At 32.0% G+C, this 17,203-nt stretch overlaps 1 protein-coding gene across 2 annotated transcripts in view; it reads left to right on the plus strand.

The window, feature by feature from the left end:
- The first annotated feature begins 817 nt into the window (after nt 1-817).
- Nucleotides 818-17,203, plus strand: part of LOC128990363 (uncharacterized) — a 42,314-nt gene continuing 25,928 nt past the window's right edge. For both annotated transcript variants that reach the window (XM_054412708.1, XM_054412709.1), the window contains exon 1: nt 818-949. In XM_054412708.1, the coding sequence (XP_054268683.1) occupies nt 889-949 (61 nt within the window). In that variant the 5' untranslated portion in view covers nt 818-888. The remainder of the gene's footprint in view (nt 950-17,203) is intronic.

Below are 17,203 nucleotides of genomic sequence, written 5' to 3' on the forward strand. Positions count from 1 at the left end.
CTAACCTAACCACCTTACAATTTTATAACTTCATAGAACAAGGTTAACTCACTATCCCGGTAAATCACCAACCACACACAAGCAGTGTTAGGAGGTTTTATACACTCAAAAATATACCTAACCAAACAGATAAAATAAAAGTCTAAAATAGTTTCTGAACAAATGTATTGAAAAATTACTTTACCTACGACAGTTTTAAACTAGCCCTTTCAGTTCAGTTCCTGTTCTTAGAATTGAAAAGATTCACTTAACAACAATGTTTACTTACTTAACAGCACTGTTTGTTTACTTAACAACACGGGTAAAGGACCAATGAGGTTCAAGGATTAATAGAAAAGAAGTAAAATTGCAATGCATTGAACTTCAACGAATCATCTGTTCAGGCCAATTAAATTTAATTTACTTGGAACTTAAATGAGTGGTGCAACTAATGTTTGGTACAATGACATCACTGTCAGTGGCAATGAGAAAACGAAATCATAACCCATCTTAGAAGTTATGAGTAGTAATTGTTAGTAATTAAAAAACTGTCGTGGGTAAAGTAGTGCACGCAACTCGCGTAAATAGTGTTATTTTGTTATTCTAGTTGTGTACCAGAAAAGCCATAGATAAGCGTTACAGCACGAGTGATAGTACCTAATCATAACGACCATTTCCCGTGTGAATGACGGGGAGGGGGTTTAACGTTGTGGGAGGGTTGGCTAGGTAGGGGTGGGGGAGGGAGGAAAGCGCCGCGGTGAAAATATCCCTCAGTAGTATCCGCGCGTCCACCGTCGCCGCCGCCACGACGCGACGTATAGTTACACGCATACGCACACGCACACGGGCAGGCGTGTCCTTGGGGATGGTGCGGGGGTGACATGTGATTATGTAAACAGGACTGACGAAATGAAGCTCCAAGCTACCCTGTTGCAAAGGATAATTCTGCTGATAACCACGTTATGCACAGGTAAACATGAGTAATACCTTTTAAAATTTTGAAATATGCATTAAGAAATTCACACCATCTCAGACTCTTCTTTTATTTAAAATCTTTTGAGATGTCAAACATTAAAATGTTGTAGTGCTACTTGTGTTTTAATGACAAAAAACTAGAAAGGATATTCCAAAATCGTAGAAACAATAATGCAATTAAATTATGTTGTTATTTATATTGCTCGTAGTTTGACTTGTATTTTAAAAATTACTTATAACTCGACCTACATTACTTCTACTATGAGTAAGTAACAGCTTTGTATCATTCCATTAAAAGTTTATAATATATTTTAATTCGTTGATATAATATAATCTTATGGTATAATATAAAATACAACGATAACTGTCACTGGTTAATCGTGATAAACTGGTTTGAAGTGTTCATTTAATCGTACATAGATATAAGATAAATAACGCCTAGAAATATACTAATGAACGATACTTCAACCCATGGGAGTTATAAATGTGTTGATGCTCAAAAATGGACCCCTAACCGTGTATTGTAGGTTTAAAATAATATACTAGACGACGCCAAAGCTTAAAACCTGCTTTGCTAACGGACGGAATGTTAAATAGGGATTAGTAACAGGGTTATTTAAAAAAAGATACTAGTATGCATACGTCTTTTTAACATATTAAAAAGGTTGCAGTTGAACCGGTCACTATTACTTTTTAGTAGAACCGCCACAGCTTCCTTTTTAACATGATTTGCATTAAAAAATTGGATTAGTAACAGGGTTATTTAAAAAAAGATACTAGTATGCATACGTCTTTTTAACATATTAAAAATGTTGCAGTTGAACCGGTCACTATTACTTTTTAGCAGAACCGCCACAGCTTCCTTTTTAACATGATTTGCATAAACAAATATTTCCCTTAACATGTCCGATGTATTCCCTATTCAAGTTAAACACACACAGTGAATTTAATGAAGTACAAAATGTAGTACTAGAGAGTTATGGCATGGGATACAATGTACTGTACATGATCTTCTCAGTATCTGAATGATGCAGAACAATCATGTAATCCAAATCAGATATTTTTATGTTTCAAGAGTAAACGGTTGAAAATCATGTTTTTTACATTTTTAATTTGAGTACCATGGATAAGGAAATCAAATGCTGATACATGATCAAATAAATTTCCATGTGATGTTTTTTAAATAAAGTTGTGTTATTACAAAAAATGAGTACTGTTATACTTTAAATCAATTCAATCTGTGAAATGTTTCAATGGTGAAAAGAAATGTTAGAGAGTGGTTGTAAGTACACAAACCTCCATAAACCTACTAACAGGAAACAGCTGGTTTATGAAATCATGAAAATAATATTATTGAATACATTATTTCCTAGGCTCTGATTATTTGTTAACAATTGAAATCCACTGACAGGACAATAACATGTGATTGAGTCATGAATGATATAGCTGTTTGCTCTACAAATACACACTCGACTGTCCTGTAACTTTTACAGAATTTGGTTTTTACCTGTTACGTGCACTATTGCTTAAGATTAGTTCTATCACTAGTGCGAGTTATTGTGGATTGGCCGTTGTATCCAAAATCTTAACAAATAAACCTTCGTTGAGCATTTCTTTTGACCTTCATAACTTTTCAACTACGTCTTGGAAACTGCCGAGCATGATTGTTGGCAAGCTTCCATTTGCTTTTACATTGAGTGATATTAAAATCAACAAAAATATAACAGTTATCATCATCCGAAACATCAGTTATGTATAGTAGTTTGATTAAATTAAAAATAAAACTTGATTATTGCTTGATATTACAAGCACAGTAATATTAATGTAATCCACATAAAGTACATGATATGTCTGCAAAAGTACAGTGATTACAGAGGAGGATTTAGTTGTAACATGTTTGTAACATAGAACTAACTGTAGCTAAATATCAAATGTTAGAAGAATACATATGGGGATTTCAAATTGTCTGGACATATTTTGTGAAATTGTTCCTTGCGCTAAGACAAAACATAAAATGTTGTATAAGTATGCTACCCAACTATAACCTAAATGTTAAATGCCTGGATTTCTGTTTGTCGGTCTGTTTGTGATTTTTAAGAATTATTTTATTTATTTGACATATTGTTTATTATTTGTTATTTTACAGAGCAGTATGGTAGTGCTATTAAATTGCGTAACCAAATGTAGGAGAAAACTGATAGCCTAACTCAGTTGTTTGTCATCCGATTTTAACAAACAAGGTCTCATTTGTTTTGGATTTAAATTCTCTATATTTTTTATCGGAAAAAAACTTTATTAATATTCACGGGTTTCATGAAATTTTGCATTAAAGATTTTAAGTGGCCGCCATATTGAAACAGTTTGAAATATTTGAACGAAACTTTGCAAGCTCTTTTTATTTGCCTACTACAATACACATTTATACCAATTTTGAAATTTCTATCTTGAAAATGCCCAAGATATAAAATAATTCATAAAAATCACAAACAAAAATCTGGGCATTTTAGACCTATAGGCATATCAAATTTTTTACTTATATGACATTTTATATTTGTCTCGGCCTAAAAAACAATCTACAAAATATGTCCAGACAATTTGAAAACATTTCGTATATAATTCATTATTATTATCGTCTAAATATGCTTGTAGAACGCAATATGTGCATTGACAGTTAAAAACTCGTAACAATCATTATTTTTGCAAATTAAAATGAAGAAAATTCTTCACATTGCATAGCTTATAACATGACAAGAAATAGGTCCAGTAGCATTCTACAACCTACAACCTTCGAAATGTCCTTAAGAGAGATTAAAATTAAATAGTAACTCGATACATTTAAATAAAAAAGAGTAAATTGTTTTGGAAGAATAGAGGAATTAAATCAGTTGACGTTACAGTGATAGTGAACAAGCACATAGTCAGACTAATGAGCGCAAGCCAGATGCTTCCATTGCGAAAACCGAGAAAAGCAGACGAGAAATTAATGATTTATACACGACTTTGTGTCACATGTCTTGTACCAATAAATCTACACACATAAATCGTATCTAGAAAGTATGTCATCATTTTTAGGAGATACAATGATGCCTCGAAAATTGTGTTGGATATGTTCAATTTTTTCTGATATTTTAAGTAAAATAATTACTAAAATGTTTCCATTGTAAACAAACTCATTGAAGCATGTTATTTTTAAAATTGTATAAAAAAAATAAAAAAAATATGTTTGGATTTTTTTGCAGCAGAATACATATATTCATCAATGGAACAGACTCTATTAATTTTTTTTTATAATTTACATTCCATAAATAAAAAAACAAACCTTGCAGATGAAGCAGTAACAAATCTAATAAAAGCTATTGGCAAAATAAATAATAATCTATAAATCATAATAATCAAACAAACTTTGATTCCTCCTCAAATAATACTAATTAGACACACTACTTTGTTTTAATAAGTCGTTTGCAACAAAGGTCTCAAAACATCTTTAATTGTATTGAGGTGCAGTAATTGATTATGCCACACAACTATAACCTATAAGTTAAAAATGTCTAAACAATATCACGTAATCACCTAATTAGTTCACGCTATTGACTTATTTATGCTCAGTATGAGAACGTGGTGAGTTTAAAATGGAGTCGGTATAACTTTGTTACCAATTAAGATAACTGTTTATTTAGTCTGGATTGTTTATTTAAAGCCTGAAAATTAACGGGATTTTCACTTTTCAAATATGAAAAATCTACTAAATCTAAGATTATGTGGGCGTCTGAAACTGTTAAGTGTTTAAAATTTAAAATCCTCACTGAAAAACCACTGACACTTGAATATTTGTACGCCTAAATTTTCAACTGCTTTCCATACCTCAAGTTTCCTCCATTAGGTGAACAAGATAACATACTGTAGATAGATAAAAACATACTGTGTCACATATTTTAAATTTCAATTCTAAACCATGTAAACGAAGTACATGTTTTATCCATGTTTAATTTTGTATTATCGATGACTTTGCACATACGTTGTAAGACTTTGAGGATATAAATAATTTAATCATTGAATCAAATTTAATCCATATCAATCAATGTTGCTAATATGGGATGGCAGGCCTACTTATCGGTAGAATTGAACTCAGTAGAATACGTGGAAGTTGTGGTGTTAGTAGATCGTGTCTATTATAATTCAACACATGTTGAGAAATGCTAGGCTGTCAATTTGTGTGCCTTTGGTAGTGCATGAACCAGCGTGTGTAATGAATTGGCCAGTCAACTGAGCAAAGCTTATAATCTAGTTTGGCATTTCATCCAACCAAACTGTTGACAGAAAAGGAATCGTAAACGTACTGAGCTTTTTTGATCTATTGTAAACGTTTTTTTTTGTTTTTTGAGTGTAGATGAAATTAGCATATTTATAATTTGGTGTAAAATACCTGCATTTATGCGATCTGGCGTGTTGTAGAATGGCATCCGGTTGCAACACACATAGAGTCATTTTCAGACCAGTTAACATGTATTCTCGCTTTATTTGAACGTCTTCGATTAATCATATATAATTAATTAAACACACACACTAGTGTTTTTCTTCAAGATTTATTTTATTATTGTTAACAACTAATATTGCATGTAAGTAACTATATTAGAAATAAAAATGGTATATAAATTAAATTCTGGCTAACAATTATATTTTAGGTGTCATTTATATAAAACTTCTACTAACAGTTCATGATGGGTTTTTGAGTACGATTGTTTGTTAATATATATATTTTTTTAGTTTAAGTTGTGAAAGTTAAAATTCGGTTATAGTGTACCCTACTTATACAACTGTAAGTGTATGGATAAAATACTTTTTTTAAGGTTGAAAATGTGTATTTGAATAAAATCCAAGGCAAATAACCTCTATTTATAAGTAATTATAATTCACAACACGCAGCATATTTTTTCTTTGGAACTGTTGCAGCAAATAATTAGCAAAACGTCATAACTGTTTGATAAACTAGGACTAGTGTTATTCAAAATTGCTTAACAAAGAGTCTTAAACATAATTTTCATAAAACTTTATACTATCTTTACCGTATTAAAAATTGAAACGTTCCATGACACATCGGTTTTTGTTAATTCACAAGTAATAACACTTCGTACAAATCAGTTAGTAAAATACTCCAAACTCAAATAACTGTTTTTTTTACCATAGTTATAAAAATTAGCTTCAGTTTATTATAAAAACCAATTTAGTAAGCAAAGTAGAATTGTTAGTTGAGATTTAAAAGTATCTTAGTTTTATAAGTGAGGACAGTTCACTGACGATACAAAATCGACAAACGGTTCGCCCTCGGATGAGTTAAATGACGCATCAGCAACTAACCTAGGATATAGGGATGTACGTGACACGACCTTCAATACAGTTTCTCAAGGTCAATCGGTCAGCTGATTGCATGTAGGTCACATGAAGATGTGCAATAAAAGTTTTATACTACCGTGTTCTTCTCTAGCAATGAATAAAGATAGGAAACTCTCGTCAACAGTTCTTCATGCAACTAGGTCTTAATAAATTGAGATATTTTCCACATGAACACATCTTAAATAATAAAACGCACGAGACATAATTAGTGAGAGAATTAGTCAATAGGTAGATCACGACTACTTGTGATATAGTAATATTTGCGGCTAATGGTTAAGTCGTATCTAAAAACTTATGTTAGTACAGTACCAAAATTGTTAATATAATGTGTACTACAACCCCATTTAATATGGATTCATTCAGTTACTGTACGATTATTCGGTTAACATTACAATGAACTTAGAAACAATGGCAACGATGTCGCGTGGTTTTGCAACTGGGAACACCACTAAATTGTCATCAGTTTTTGTACTTGAGAAAGCACCGCTATATGAGACCAGTAAGTGTTTAGTAATTAAGTCATGAGTTATTGTTCTAATATGCCATAATTAAACCTTGGTACTGGAAAAGCTTTATGAACACTCACACGATCGTAATATAAAATTGTACTAAACGGTAATGGCCAGTTTGCTGGTTTTATCATTGTATACGAAATGTACACGGTTCGATAAAAAACATATCCTAACTTCTTAGAGTTTAAATTTTTGGTATGGAAAAACACTTATTGGACAATGGTGGCATGACCTATATATGGGAGAAACGGGAAGGAATATCTCCAAAAAGGGAGAGCGTCTTCTTTAAGTACAACTGAATGAGACATAGATGATCTATTGGAGCTGTTTAGGGCAACAATCGGTGATAACATTGATAGCTTGTATTGTATTGTAGCTTGTGTTGAGTAAGGTAAATGCACCAGTAGCTGACAGTGCTCCAGAAGCTGACAGTTTGAGTTTCTTTACATTATAATGTGGTCTCTTAAAAATATTTACACATGATTGCATTGTTAGAAGAACATATGTTTATTCTTGATTTGTTTACAAAAAAATCAGTGAAATTTAGCCCAAACTCGCTGAATGGTGGTGGTTTGAAAGCGACCCTGTCTGTACACATCACATTTAGTCGATTCCCTTAATGAAATTGTTAAGAAGGTAAGTTTGGTTTTTAGTCATTTCGCTAAATTTCTTAAATAGTATTAATGATTAGGCTCATTATTTTTATCAATTATACCTTTGTTGACAATTTCATGATAAAATTGGGGTGTTAGGGGTTTTGGATTAAAAATTATATCAATGTCAGGCTTTGGTACACAAAAGCCATACAAGTTCCAATAGCTGACAGGGGATATTTGCTACTTGCACAATATTAAATTGGTTTTACCCATCGAAATTTGCATGCTATTTATAATTTATGTGATCTCACAATTTTATAAAATGATTTTAATTTTTTAATTAATAAGCCAAATTATCTAAAAAAATGTATATATGTTTTTAATATAAATAAAACATATACATTTTTTTTAATGTAAATATTTTTTATTTTAAAATATGTAAAATAAATTTTCTTAACAACGTTTTACATGATTTTATAATTTAATTATTAAGTTAGATTTTATTCGTCTTATAAATTATAAAACCCTTAGGTTTAGCAGCTAGTACATGTATAGTTCCAGTGTCAGCTACTGGGACAACTGACTGTCAGCTACTGGTACAAGCACTTTTTTCACTGTCAGCCACTGGAACACGTACAAAGGTTGAATTAAGTTTAAAAATGTTATAAAATATATTTAAAAAACCCTTTTTGTATGACAAATTTGAAAACTACACTAAATTTAGAATCACATAAAATTCGTAATATCTCTTTAGTTCCTATTTATTCAAAACCATGGATTATTAAGTGCGAATAGTTTCTTATACTGTCAGCTACTGGTGCGTTTACCTTAGTTGTCTCAAAACCAACAAATGATAACTGAAACATTGTTGGCATGTTATAGTATTTATGACAATATCAGCCAGTGGTTTAGCAAAACATATTTAACACCTGGTAGAGTAGTTGTGTAAAAACCAACCGTTGCTGATAGATAAAACATTTTTATTGCCTATTAGAGTATACCTAGTGACAGCTGATTGATGTACGATCGGTTGTGGCTGTGTGAAAACCAACTGTTTAAACAGACGTTTCAGCTTAGTTGATAGAGAAGCTGTGTCGATAAAATAACAAGTGAAGGAAAAGCATTGATGACCATTTAGAGAAGCTGTGTCAATAGAAACACCAGGCGATAGCTGAAAAGTTTATGACCTGTTAGAGTAGTTCTCTTAAAACTGCAGGTGACGATGGCTAAACCGTTTATGACCATGTAGATGCGACAATATCAATCTAAACCAAATAAATGTTGCTTAAAAGTATCTGCACGCTCTCCTCTTAACTTTTTAACTATTTGAGATATTTGGAATCGGTTTGCGGCAACCTTAGCCACGAAGAGATACACTAACTAGGATGGTCTGCCGTTACACTTTAGACGCATAAATGAGCGAAGCATTATTTAAAGATTGTCAATGGCTAAAGCAGATAACACCCTACAAAATAGTCCCTTTCAACAGATTCACCGTTTGTTTGCCCGATATTATTTAAGTTCTAAAGAATGACAAATTTATCTGATAGTTCATACTGTACCTTTGTAGTGAAACTGGCCATCCTAACCATTTGCTTGTACTTTGTAAATGCGCATAGTGGGATGTACTCGTGCAATCAACATTTGTTCTACAATCGTCAGGTCAGTTAATTCGTTCGGGACACTTGACACATCCATATTATTTAACGCCGTGAATTTAGTTGCATTTGAACGACAACGTGAACAAATCGGTGATTGGTTTGAAGCTGTTAGTTGTTGGCGATGACAGTTAGTGCAAGTGTAAAATTTTAGTGCATCTAATTCATGTTGGAATTGATTAGCTAACTGCCTATAGTAGCACACCTACTCAGTTATCAATCACAAAAATATATTTTTCGTCGTACTGCAGCAAAAACATCCGTTTTAATGCATGGGTTGTTGTGTGGTTGTGGGTGGTTGTGGGTGTTTTATCGTATCAGCTTCTTCGGCCGCTGCTTCATCTGGTTCTTCTTGTTCACGACGCCACTCTCTTACAATTACAATATTTGCATTATTAGTGCGACGACCAATATTACGACGTGGCCTTTGAGGCATGCTCAAAACAAACATAGCAAAACTGTTACTTCCATTGATAAACTGTTACATTCCAACTTTAACCTAGGATGAAAGTAAACATTGAAATGTAAACAAAACAGTTACAAACAATTAACATATGTTTATCTTATTTAAATGAAACGAGATAAACCCATATGTCATAAACCCAATATAATTTTTATTTCAACTAACATTAAAATAACAAGCGAAATTGCGTGACCCGTAAAATAAAATCCAGAAGGAAATTCGCAAATATTTTTTACCAAAACATTGTGCTCAGTATTCTTTAGCTGTTGGCCAAATTTTATCAATTGGTCAAGCCATTACATTCTGATGCTCTTACAAAGAAGTTACAAAGTGAGGGAAAGTGAGCTTCGCTCAATTATGGTTATTTAAAAAACTGTACCCTTGGGGTTAGAAAGGTAGGTAGCTCAAAATTATCAAATGGGAAGTATAGTAAACATTCATATCATTTTACCGGTATTGATGAAACTAAACAATCGACATAAAAAAAAAGAAAAAGAAATTGGACCATAGGTAACATCATGGCAACCAAAGATGACTTTTAATAGCATTGTATCAGAATGGTAAAAAAATATTAAATTACTCTTTTGTCGTCTTACAGTTTAACCTAGTACTACTAACTACGTAGTAAATTAAGGGGGAGGGGGTGCAAGTTACTTTTACTTCTCAAAACAATAACTTAGTAGTAGCTGACATACTGATCAAACCTTATGTAGTAGTATCAGTACAAAAGAGTTTGGGATAGTTTGGTATGTTTGGCGATGGTTGGGGATTTTGAAATGGCTTGTGATGGTCGGTGGTATGTTGTGATGTTTGGTGATATTTTGTCATGATAAATGTTAGTTTGTGATGTTTGTGATGGTCGGTGATACGTTGTGATGTTTGGTGATATTTTGTCATGATCAATGTTAGTTTGTGATGGTCGGTGGTATGTTGTGATGTTTGGTGATATTTCGTCATGATTAATGTCAGTTTGTGATGTTTGTGATGGTCGGCGATACATTGTGATGTTTGGTGATATTTTGTCATGATCAATGTTAGTTTGTGATGTTTGTGATGGTCGGTGATACGTTGTGATGTTTGGTGATAATTTGTCATGATCGATGTTAGTCTGTGATGTTTGTGATGGTTGGTGATACGTTGTGATGTTTGGTGATATTTCGTCATGATTAATGTTAGTTTGTGATGTTTGTGATGGTCGGCGATACATTGTGATGTTTGGTGATATTTTGTCATGATCAATGTTAGTTTGTGATGTTTGTGATGGTCGGTGATACGTTGTGATGTTTGGTGATAATTTGTCATGATCAATGTTAGTTTGTGATGTTTGTGATGGTCGGTGATACGTTGTGATGTTTGGTGATAATTTGTCATGATCAATGTTAGTTTGTGATGTTTGTGATGGTCGGCGATACATTGTGATGTTTGGTGATATTTTGTCATGATCAATGTTAGTTTGTGATGTTTGTGATGGTCGGTGATACGTTGTGATGTTCGGTGATATTTCGTCATGATCGATGTTAGTCTGTGATGTTTGTGATGGTCGGTGATACGTTGTGATGTTTGGTGATGATTTGTCATGATCAATGTTAGTTTGTGATGTTTGTGATGGTTGGCGATACATTGTGATGTTTGGTGATATTTTGTCATGATCAATGTTAGTTTGTGATGTTTGTGATGGTCGGCGATACATTGTGATGTTTGGTGATAATTTGTCATGATCGATGTTAGTTTGTGATGTTTGTGATGGTCGGTGATACGTTGTGATGTTTGGTGATAATTTGTCATGATCAATGTTAGTTTGTGATGTTTGTGATGGTCGGTGATACGTTGTGATGTTTGGTGATAATTTGTCATGATCAATGCTAGTTTGTGATGTTTGTGATGGTCGGTGATACGTTGTGATGTTTGGTGATAATTTGTCATGATCAATGTTAGTTTGTGATGTTTGTGATGGTCGGTGATACGTTGTGATGTTTGGTGATATTTTGTCATGATCAATGTTAGTTTGAGATGTTTGTCGGTGCACATGTGTGATCGCTTGTTAAGCAGAAGCTTTGTTTGATCGCGTGAGCCCCAACTGATGATGCGCCACGTTAGATCTCAGATAAACCGATTGTGCCCGTTTAGCGAGGTAATGGAGGCTATCGGTCGACCATGCGATCCGTTTATACAGCTTCTATTGAAGGTATTGGTCTGTGTTGGTTCAAACAGATCTCTTACTGAACTATGAGTTAGAACTAGATTGAATCATCGATTGTTGGAAATCTTGATTTAAGATCTGGTTGAAAATCATTATGTGTACTTTTATAAATAACCATTGTATAGTGGAAGTAACAGAATGTATTTGCAAATTAAATTTATCAATATTTTCATCACATCGGTTGAGAAAAATATTTTTACATTTTTATTCGTCTCTGATTGTTAGACTTTCTTATTTGTTACACATTGATAGACATAAAGTATAAGTGCAAGCAGATTGAAAAAATATTACTTTGACGAATGTCTAACCATTTTGATAGTTTACAAATATTTAAATACACAATAATCCATACAATCAGGAATATTTTTTAACTCCGGGTTGTCACATTAGAGTTTGAGCAAAGTTCCCCTATAGGGAAAGTAGCTACGTATTACCGTAGGTGTCACGGTAAAACCAAGGCCTGGGACCGATTTACTTTTTAATTTTGATGTCCCCAGAGGGTAAAAACAACATTCGTTCAAATTTGTATAGGTTTTCTGCGACAGGGGTAGGCTATTTTTAAAATTTATCACAATGAAAACAAAAAATGGGTATGGAGAAATCTAAATAAAGTAAAAATAACATTCTTAAAAGTCCTCAATATTATCTATAAAAAAATAAATTTAGGTATTATTTATTATGGTAATGATAACAAATAATTGTTTGAAATAAAATAAATACTAAACTCCGATTCGATTAAATCGTCCTCAAAGCGAAATTATAAAGAATAGTGATAATATATGTCTATGTATTGAACTTATGTACAAATTAGTTTTCAAGTAGAGAAATTCAAATAACTTGAATATTTCTACACAACATAGCAATCAAAATTTCCCGGAAAAACTGTTGTTTGAAGGGGTTAAAAAAAAGTTGAGTTCCAAACTCGTATCCGGCGTTTTTAAATGCAACTTATTGACAGACCACAAAATAAAGGACGCAATTTCATTTTCCATTCTGTTGATTGCATACGCTTTTTGTTTTCTTTTTAATGCCCTTGACTCAAACGTAATTGGTGATTTTAGCGACAACAAACGAAATTTCAATTGGAAATTTAATTAACATGAACTGTAAAGGAAAATCTATAATAATTATAAAATGTTATTATGACTGTATTGTTTTGTCAAACTTGTATAAACTATACCAACTATATCAAACTTATATGATTCCTACTCTCTGAAAAAAGGTACTAAACTATCAATATACAGTATAATTAATTATGTATTGATATTATAATTAATTATATTGTAAATCAATATACTGTATAATTAACGCAAAATCACACTTAAACGAGATGTTGAAAAGTAGAAGTACTGTAAGTAGGAGTTCAAAAGGATAATAATTGGTTGTAACAATTTTCGAACCCCCTCAAAAATATATTTTATTTTTAAATTTACTAAAAAAAAGATTTTAACTTAGTAGGGGAAAGCATTTTCATTTTTATGGTATAGCGTCTAGATCACTGATTTTTACAACAAAAGACGTGTAAATTTGAAATTCTATGTTATTTTTGCGAAGATGAGAATGCGAAGAATAAAATAATGTAAAATGTGTCAAATTTGATTAGTTAAAAAGTATTTCTGCATTACATAAACAGTCCTCGTTTAAAAGATTTAGTTCTTTACTTAATAGACCTGAGCTTAAGCCAGGCTCTAAACCACAGAGATCTTGAAATTGAATTTGCATATTTAAATTCGCATTATTAATTTAATTTAATTATGCGTCCAGTAACGAGTAAAGTATTGTTTAGTTATCAATAAAACATTAAAAAAGATAATTTAGGGGCTCAATATGGCCTTTTATGGTCTTGTATGAGATAGAAAGAATACAGGTTTATAGTTAAAATCTATAATCAAACTAAAGTAAGTCAAAAGATATATGATTCCCGATCGAATAATATCCGAGCGCTTGATTTTATTCACCCCAAATTGATGTGGGCTAGGCATCACGATGTTGACCAAACCCTATGTTAAGATTTTTAGCAGATCAGCAAATCCTTCTCTCTCTTTATTTTACACCAGATTATTTCTTGTCAAGTTACACTAACTAGAACACTATTAATAAAGACTGTTAAATCCCGTCAATCACTGAAGTTATTCCGGAGAAAATATTATATTTCCATCGGAGATCTAGACACTAATTTCCTACATAGCAAACCACCTATTCTATTTTAATTCTATTGTAATTCTATTGTTAATTCTATTGTAAAGCGTACCTAATTATTAAACATTTTATACCAAAATTAATAAACTTAAAAGAGTTGGGAAAACTGAGGTTGTTTGATTTGCATTGTTATTACCGTTGTAAGATTAGCCCAAATATCATTATACCAAACAAGGCTTTAGTGAAGCTATTACAAAGGATATTGAGTATATACCCTTATCATCTCATCCACCTAACACTATGCTATTACCCAAAGATTGATTACGGCCATCACAAACACCAAATACAATATCTTGTTGTCGATGAATTTGGTTTATTGATTGGATTTAAAGAGAAATAAATATACAAATCAATTAGATGAAAGCGTCAGAGTTTATATGTTAAATCATATTTTGTATCTGAGATGAGTAAAACATGATGGGAAAAGTTCAACGATGTATTCACATAATAATTTAATGTTTCACATTATTTAACGCAAAAGAAGTTTTAAAATAAGTAATAAATAATTAGTATGCACATTATACCGGCAAGTATTAGTAACTTGAAATGTATTAGTAGTGGTTTAATTGAAACAATATACCTGATTTTCTATCAACAGCTGAGAAATTTCCCTTAAAAGCTGCCAAAAATACAAACATGCATACACCATCAAAGTATCAAGTTTAAATAGCCTTATTATTAAAACAAATATTATTTCAGTGGTTTATATCAGTTCTACTTAACCAACATTAATTCAAACTTGATGGATTATTTAGTAAGTAGGATGAAGATTAAAATGCATTTTAATTCAGACAATAGTAGAGAAAAACTAACTTTCACAATAGTGTTTGAATTATAACGCTCACATCTGGGTTCTGTCAAAATAAATTTTAATCCATGCTGCACATCTAAGTAATATCTTCAATGTATCCAGACGCTGAAGGGATATTTCATGTTTACCTTATTCAAATCCTCGTCCTAAACCTACAAAGTGATAGGAGGTGAGTCTGGATACACACCATAAATCACTAAACTATTGTCGAAGCATGCGATCTTGAAGTATTGGGTCTTACAGTTGAATAAACGGCATCGGAAAACCTTTGTAGAACTACATGATGCATGTTATATTTCTATAAAAAGGGTTCAGTAGTAAATCTGTCGTTGGATTACAGATGAAGAATGGTATGAATTGAGAAAAGGTTATGTCGTGTTTGTAATGATGGCTCAAAATATTGACAAAAGCCTACAATTACTGATTTTACTTTTCTTTAAAGTAAATATCCAAACACAGTAGATTATGTGTTTAGATGTCCAAAGTAGATTATCCAAACACATAGCTATAGCAATAAACATACACTGAGGATAAAGATTCTGGATTAAATAATTTTACGAGTTATTTACATGGATTTCATATTTGAAATAGGTTGTGGCTATTGTTCAAAGCCATTGGTACTATTCACAATATATTATTATTATTATAAACCCTATGAAATACGAATGAGGATAAGATATGATAAGCGGTAACTATTTTTGTCTGTATTTATTCAACAAACATATTTTAAATAATGGTTTAAACAAAAAATCTGAAGGACGCTCGTTCGATACCAAGAAGGGTAAATTCTTTACCTAGATCCTATTTGTTGTTGTGCCATTATTTAACGACAATATCTAACAAAAGGTTAAGGTTAGACATGTTAACACACATCCATGGTTTTAAACCATTTCCGTACAAAATAAATCATGGTAGTTATTTGTTGAACGCACGGCTACAGATCAATAATTGATTACTTAAACCTTTAATTAACTGTATCCATTATTCAGGTCTAAAACAATCATAAGTTTTGGATGAATTGGCAAACGCTGAACATTCCACTGAACTAAACTTATTTTAAGTACATTAAAGTATTTCTATTTAAACTACAGAATTAAGCATTTGTGGCAAGCTTATTGCCAAGCTCAAATTTAGGCAAATAAATGTGTGGTTTTAGGCAATAGATGTATATAACCCATCAATTTGTACGAAGCGAAATAAAAGTGAATACGGACTGTGATGTTGGGAAAGCACCGAGTTGCCGGTGCTTCACATATCGGTAATGACAGCTGTTGTTCCATGTGTCAATACATCCGGAGAATGTATGACAGACCATATCTGCCACGGGAAATATCTCGTTGGATTTATTGCTAGTTCCTTAGTGAGATCTGATATAGAACAGCTGATTGTTGTCACGGTAACTATAGTTATTTTTGTCATACTGCATCAAAAACAGCTGTTTTAACGTATGCGTTGTGGGTCTAAAATAGCATGTTTAAAAGCCAAATAAAAGGCGAAGTTCAGTTATGATGATAAACTCTGCCCACGCAGGATAACGGAGTGAGAGAGTATTTACACGGTGGGGGGGAGGGGTGTGTTTACAATAATATATTGGTAAAACCTGACACTTTCATTTCTGTATTGCACTGTACTCGATCCATATTTATCATTGTAGCACTTTTTAAAGTTCGTGACAATCAAAGATCAGACAATTAACAACAATTAAAGATTAAAATAACCTCCGGGTTACTTTGTTTTTCACGCTATTGATACTGTGTATGTTTTGTTACAAAACTGTCCAAACTCTGGTCTTGTTGGGTTACAAAATACAAATAAGTATTTCTATTTGCAACTTGAATTTATTTGACTGGTTAGAGCCTTCAATGATTAAGATTAAAGGAGAAAGTGTCTTTATAGGAGTTTAAAGTTTGTATCAGTTTGCTGATTAAAATTAATAATTAAAATGAAAAGCCTTTCTAGATCCATTGTGAGTACTCAAATATTAGGTGTATTGAAACAAATGGAGTGAAAATGTTTTGTAAAATTATGAACTGTAAAAATGTTTTATGTGCCGCAAATTTAAAAGTATGTCTTAAATATAAAAGAAAGTCACTATCTTGAAATATACATTTGGGTTTTATGCTGTTGTATTTATTTGTTTTGCTGTCGCTTGTTATGCCTGTTGACGGATGTCATGCAATTTTATATTTGTTTCATGGCAATAAAGATATTATTATTATTGGGTTGCATTGTTCCAAGGCCTCTACAAAATTGTACATTTTTACACAGGAAAATGAATAAGCCTTCATTTGTTAAAAGGTTGCATCAATAAAGTAAACGTGACTTCAATAAATGATCTTCAATGATAATTCACTGCATATACATTTCATTTACTTACTTTAAATTTTATACCATGTATAAACATTTTGTTTTGGGTTTA

This window comes from Macrosteles quadrilineatus, unplaced genomic scaffold (genome assembly GCF_028750875.1).
Source record: "Macrosteles quadrilineatus isolate MER2022 unplaced genomic scaffold, UCM_ALF_1.0 Scaffold_3__2_contigs__length_128488019, whole genome shotgun sequence".
In the NCBI taxonomy this organism is placed as follows: Eukaryota; Metazoa; Arthropoda; class Insecta; order Hemiptera; family Cicadellidae; genus Macrosteles; species Macrosteles quadrilineatus.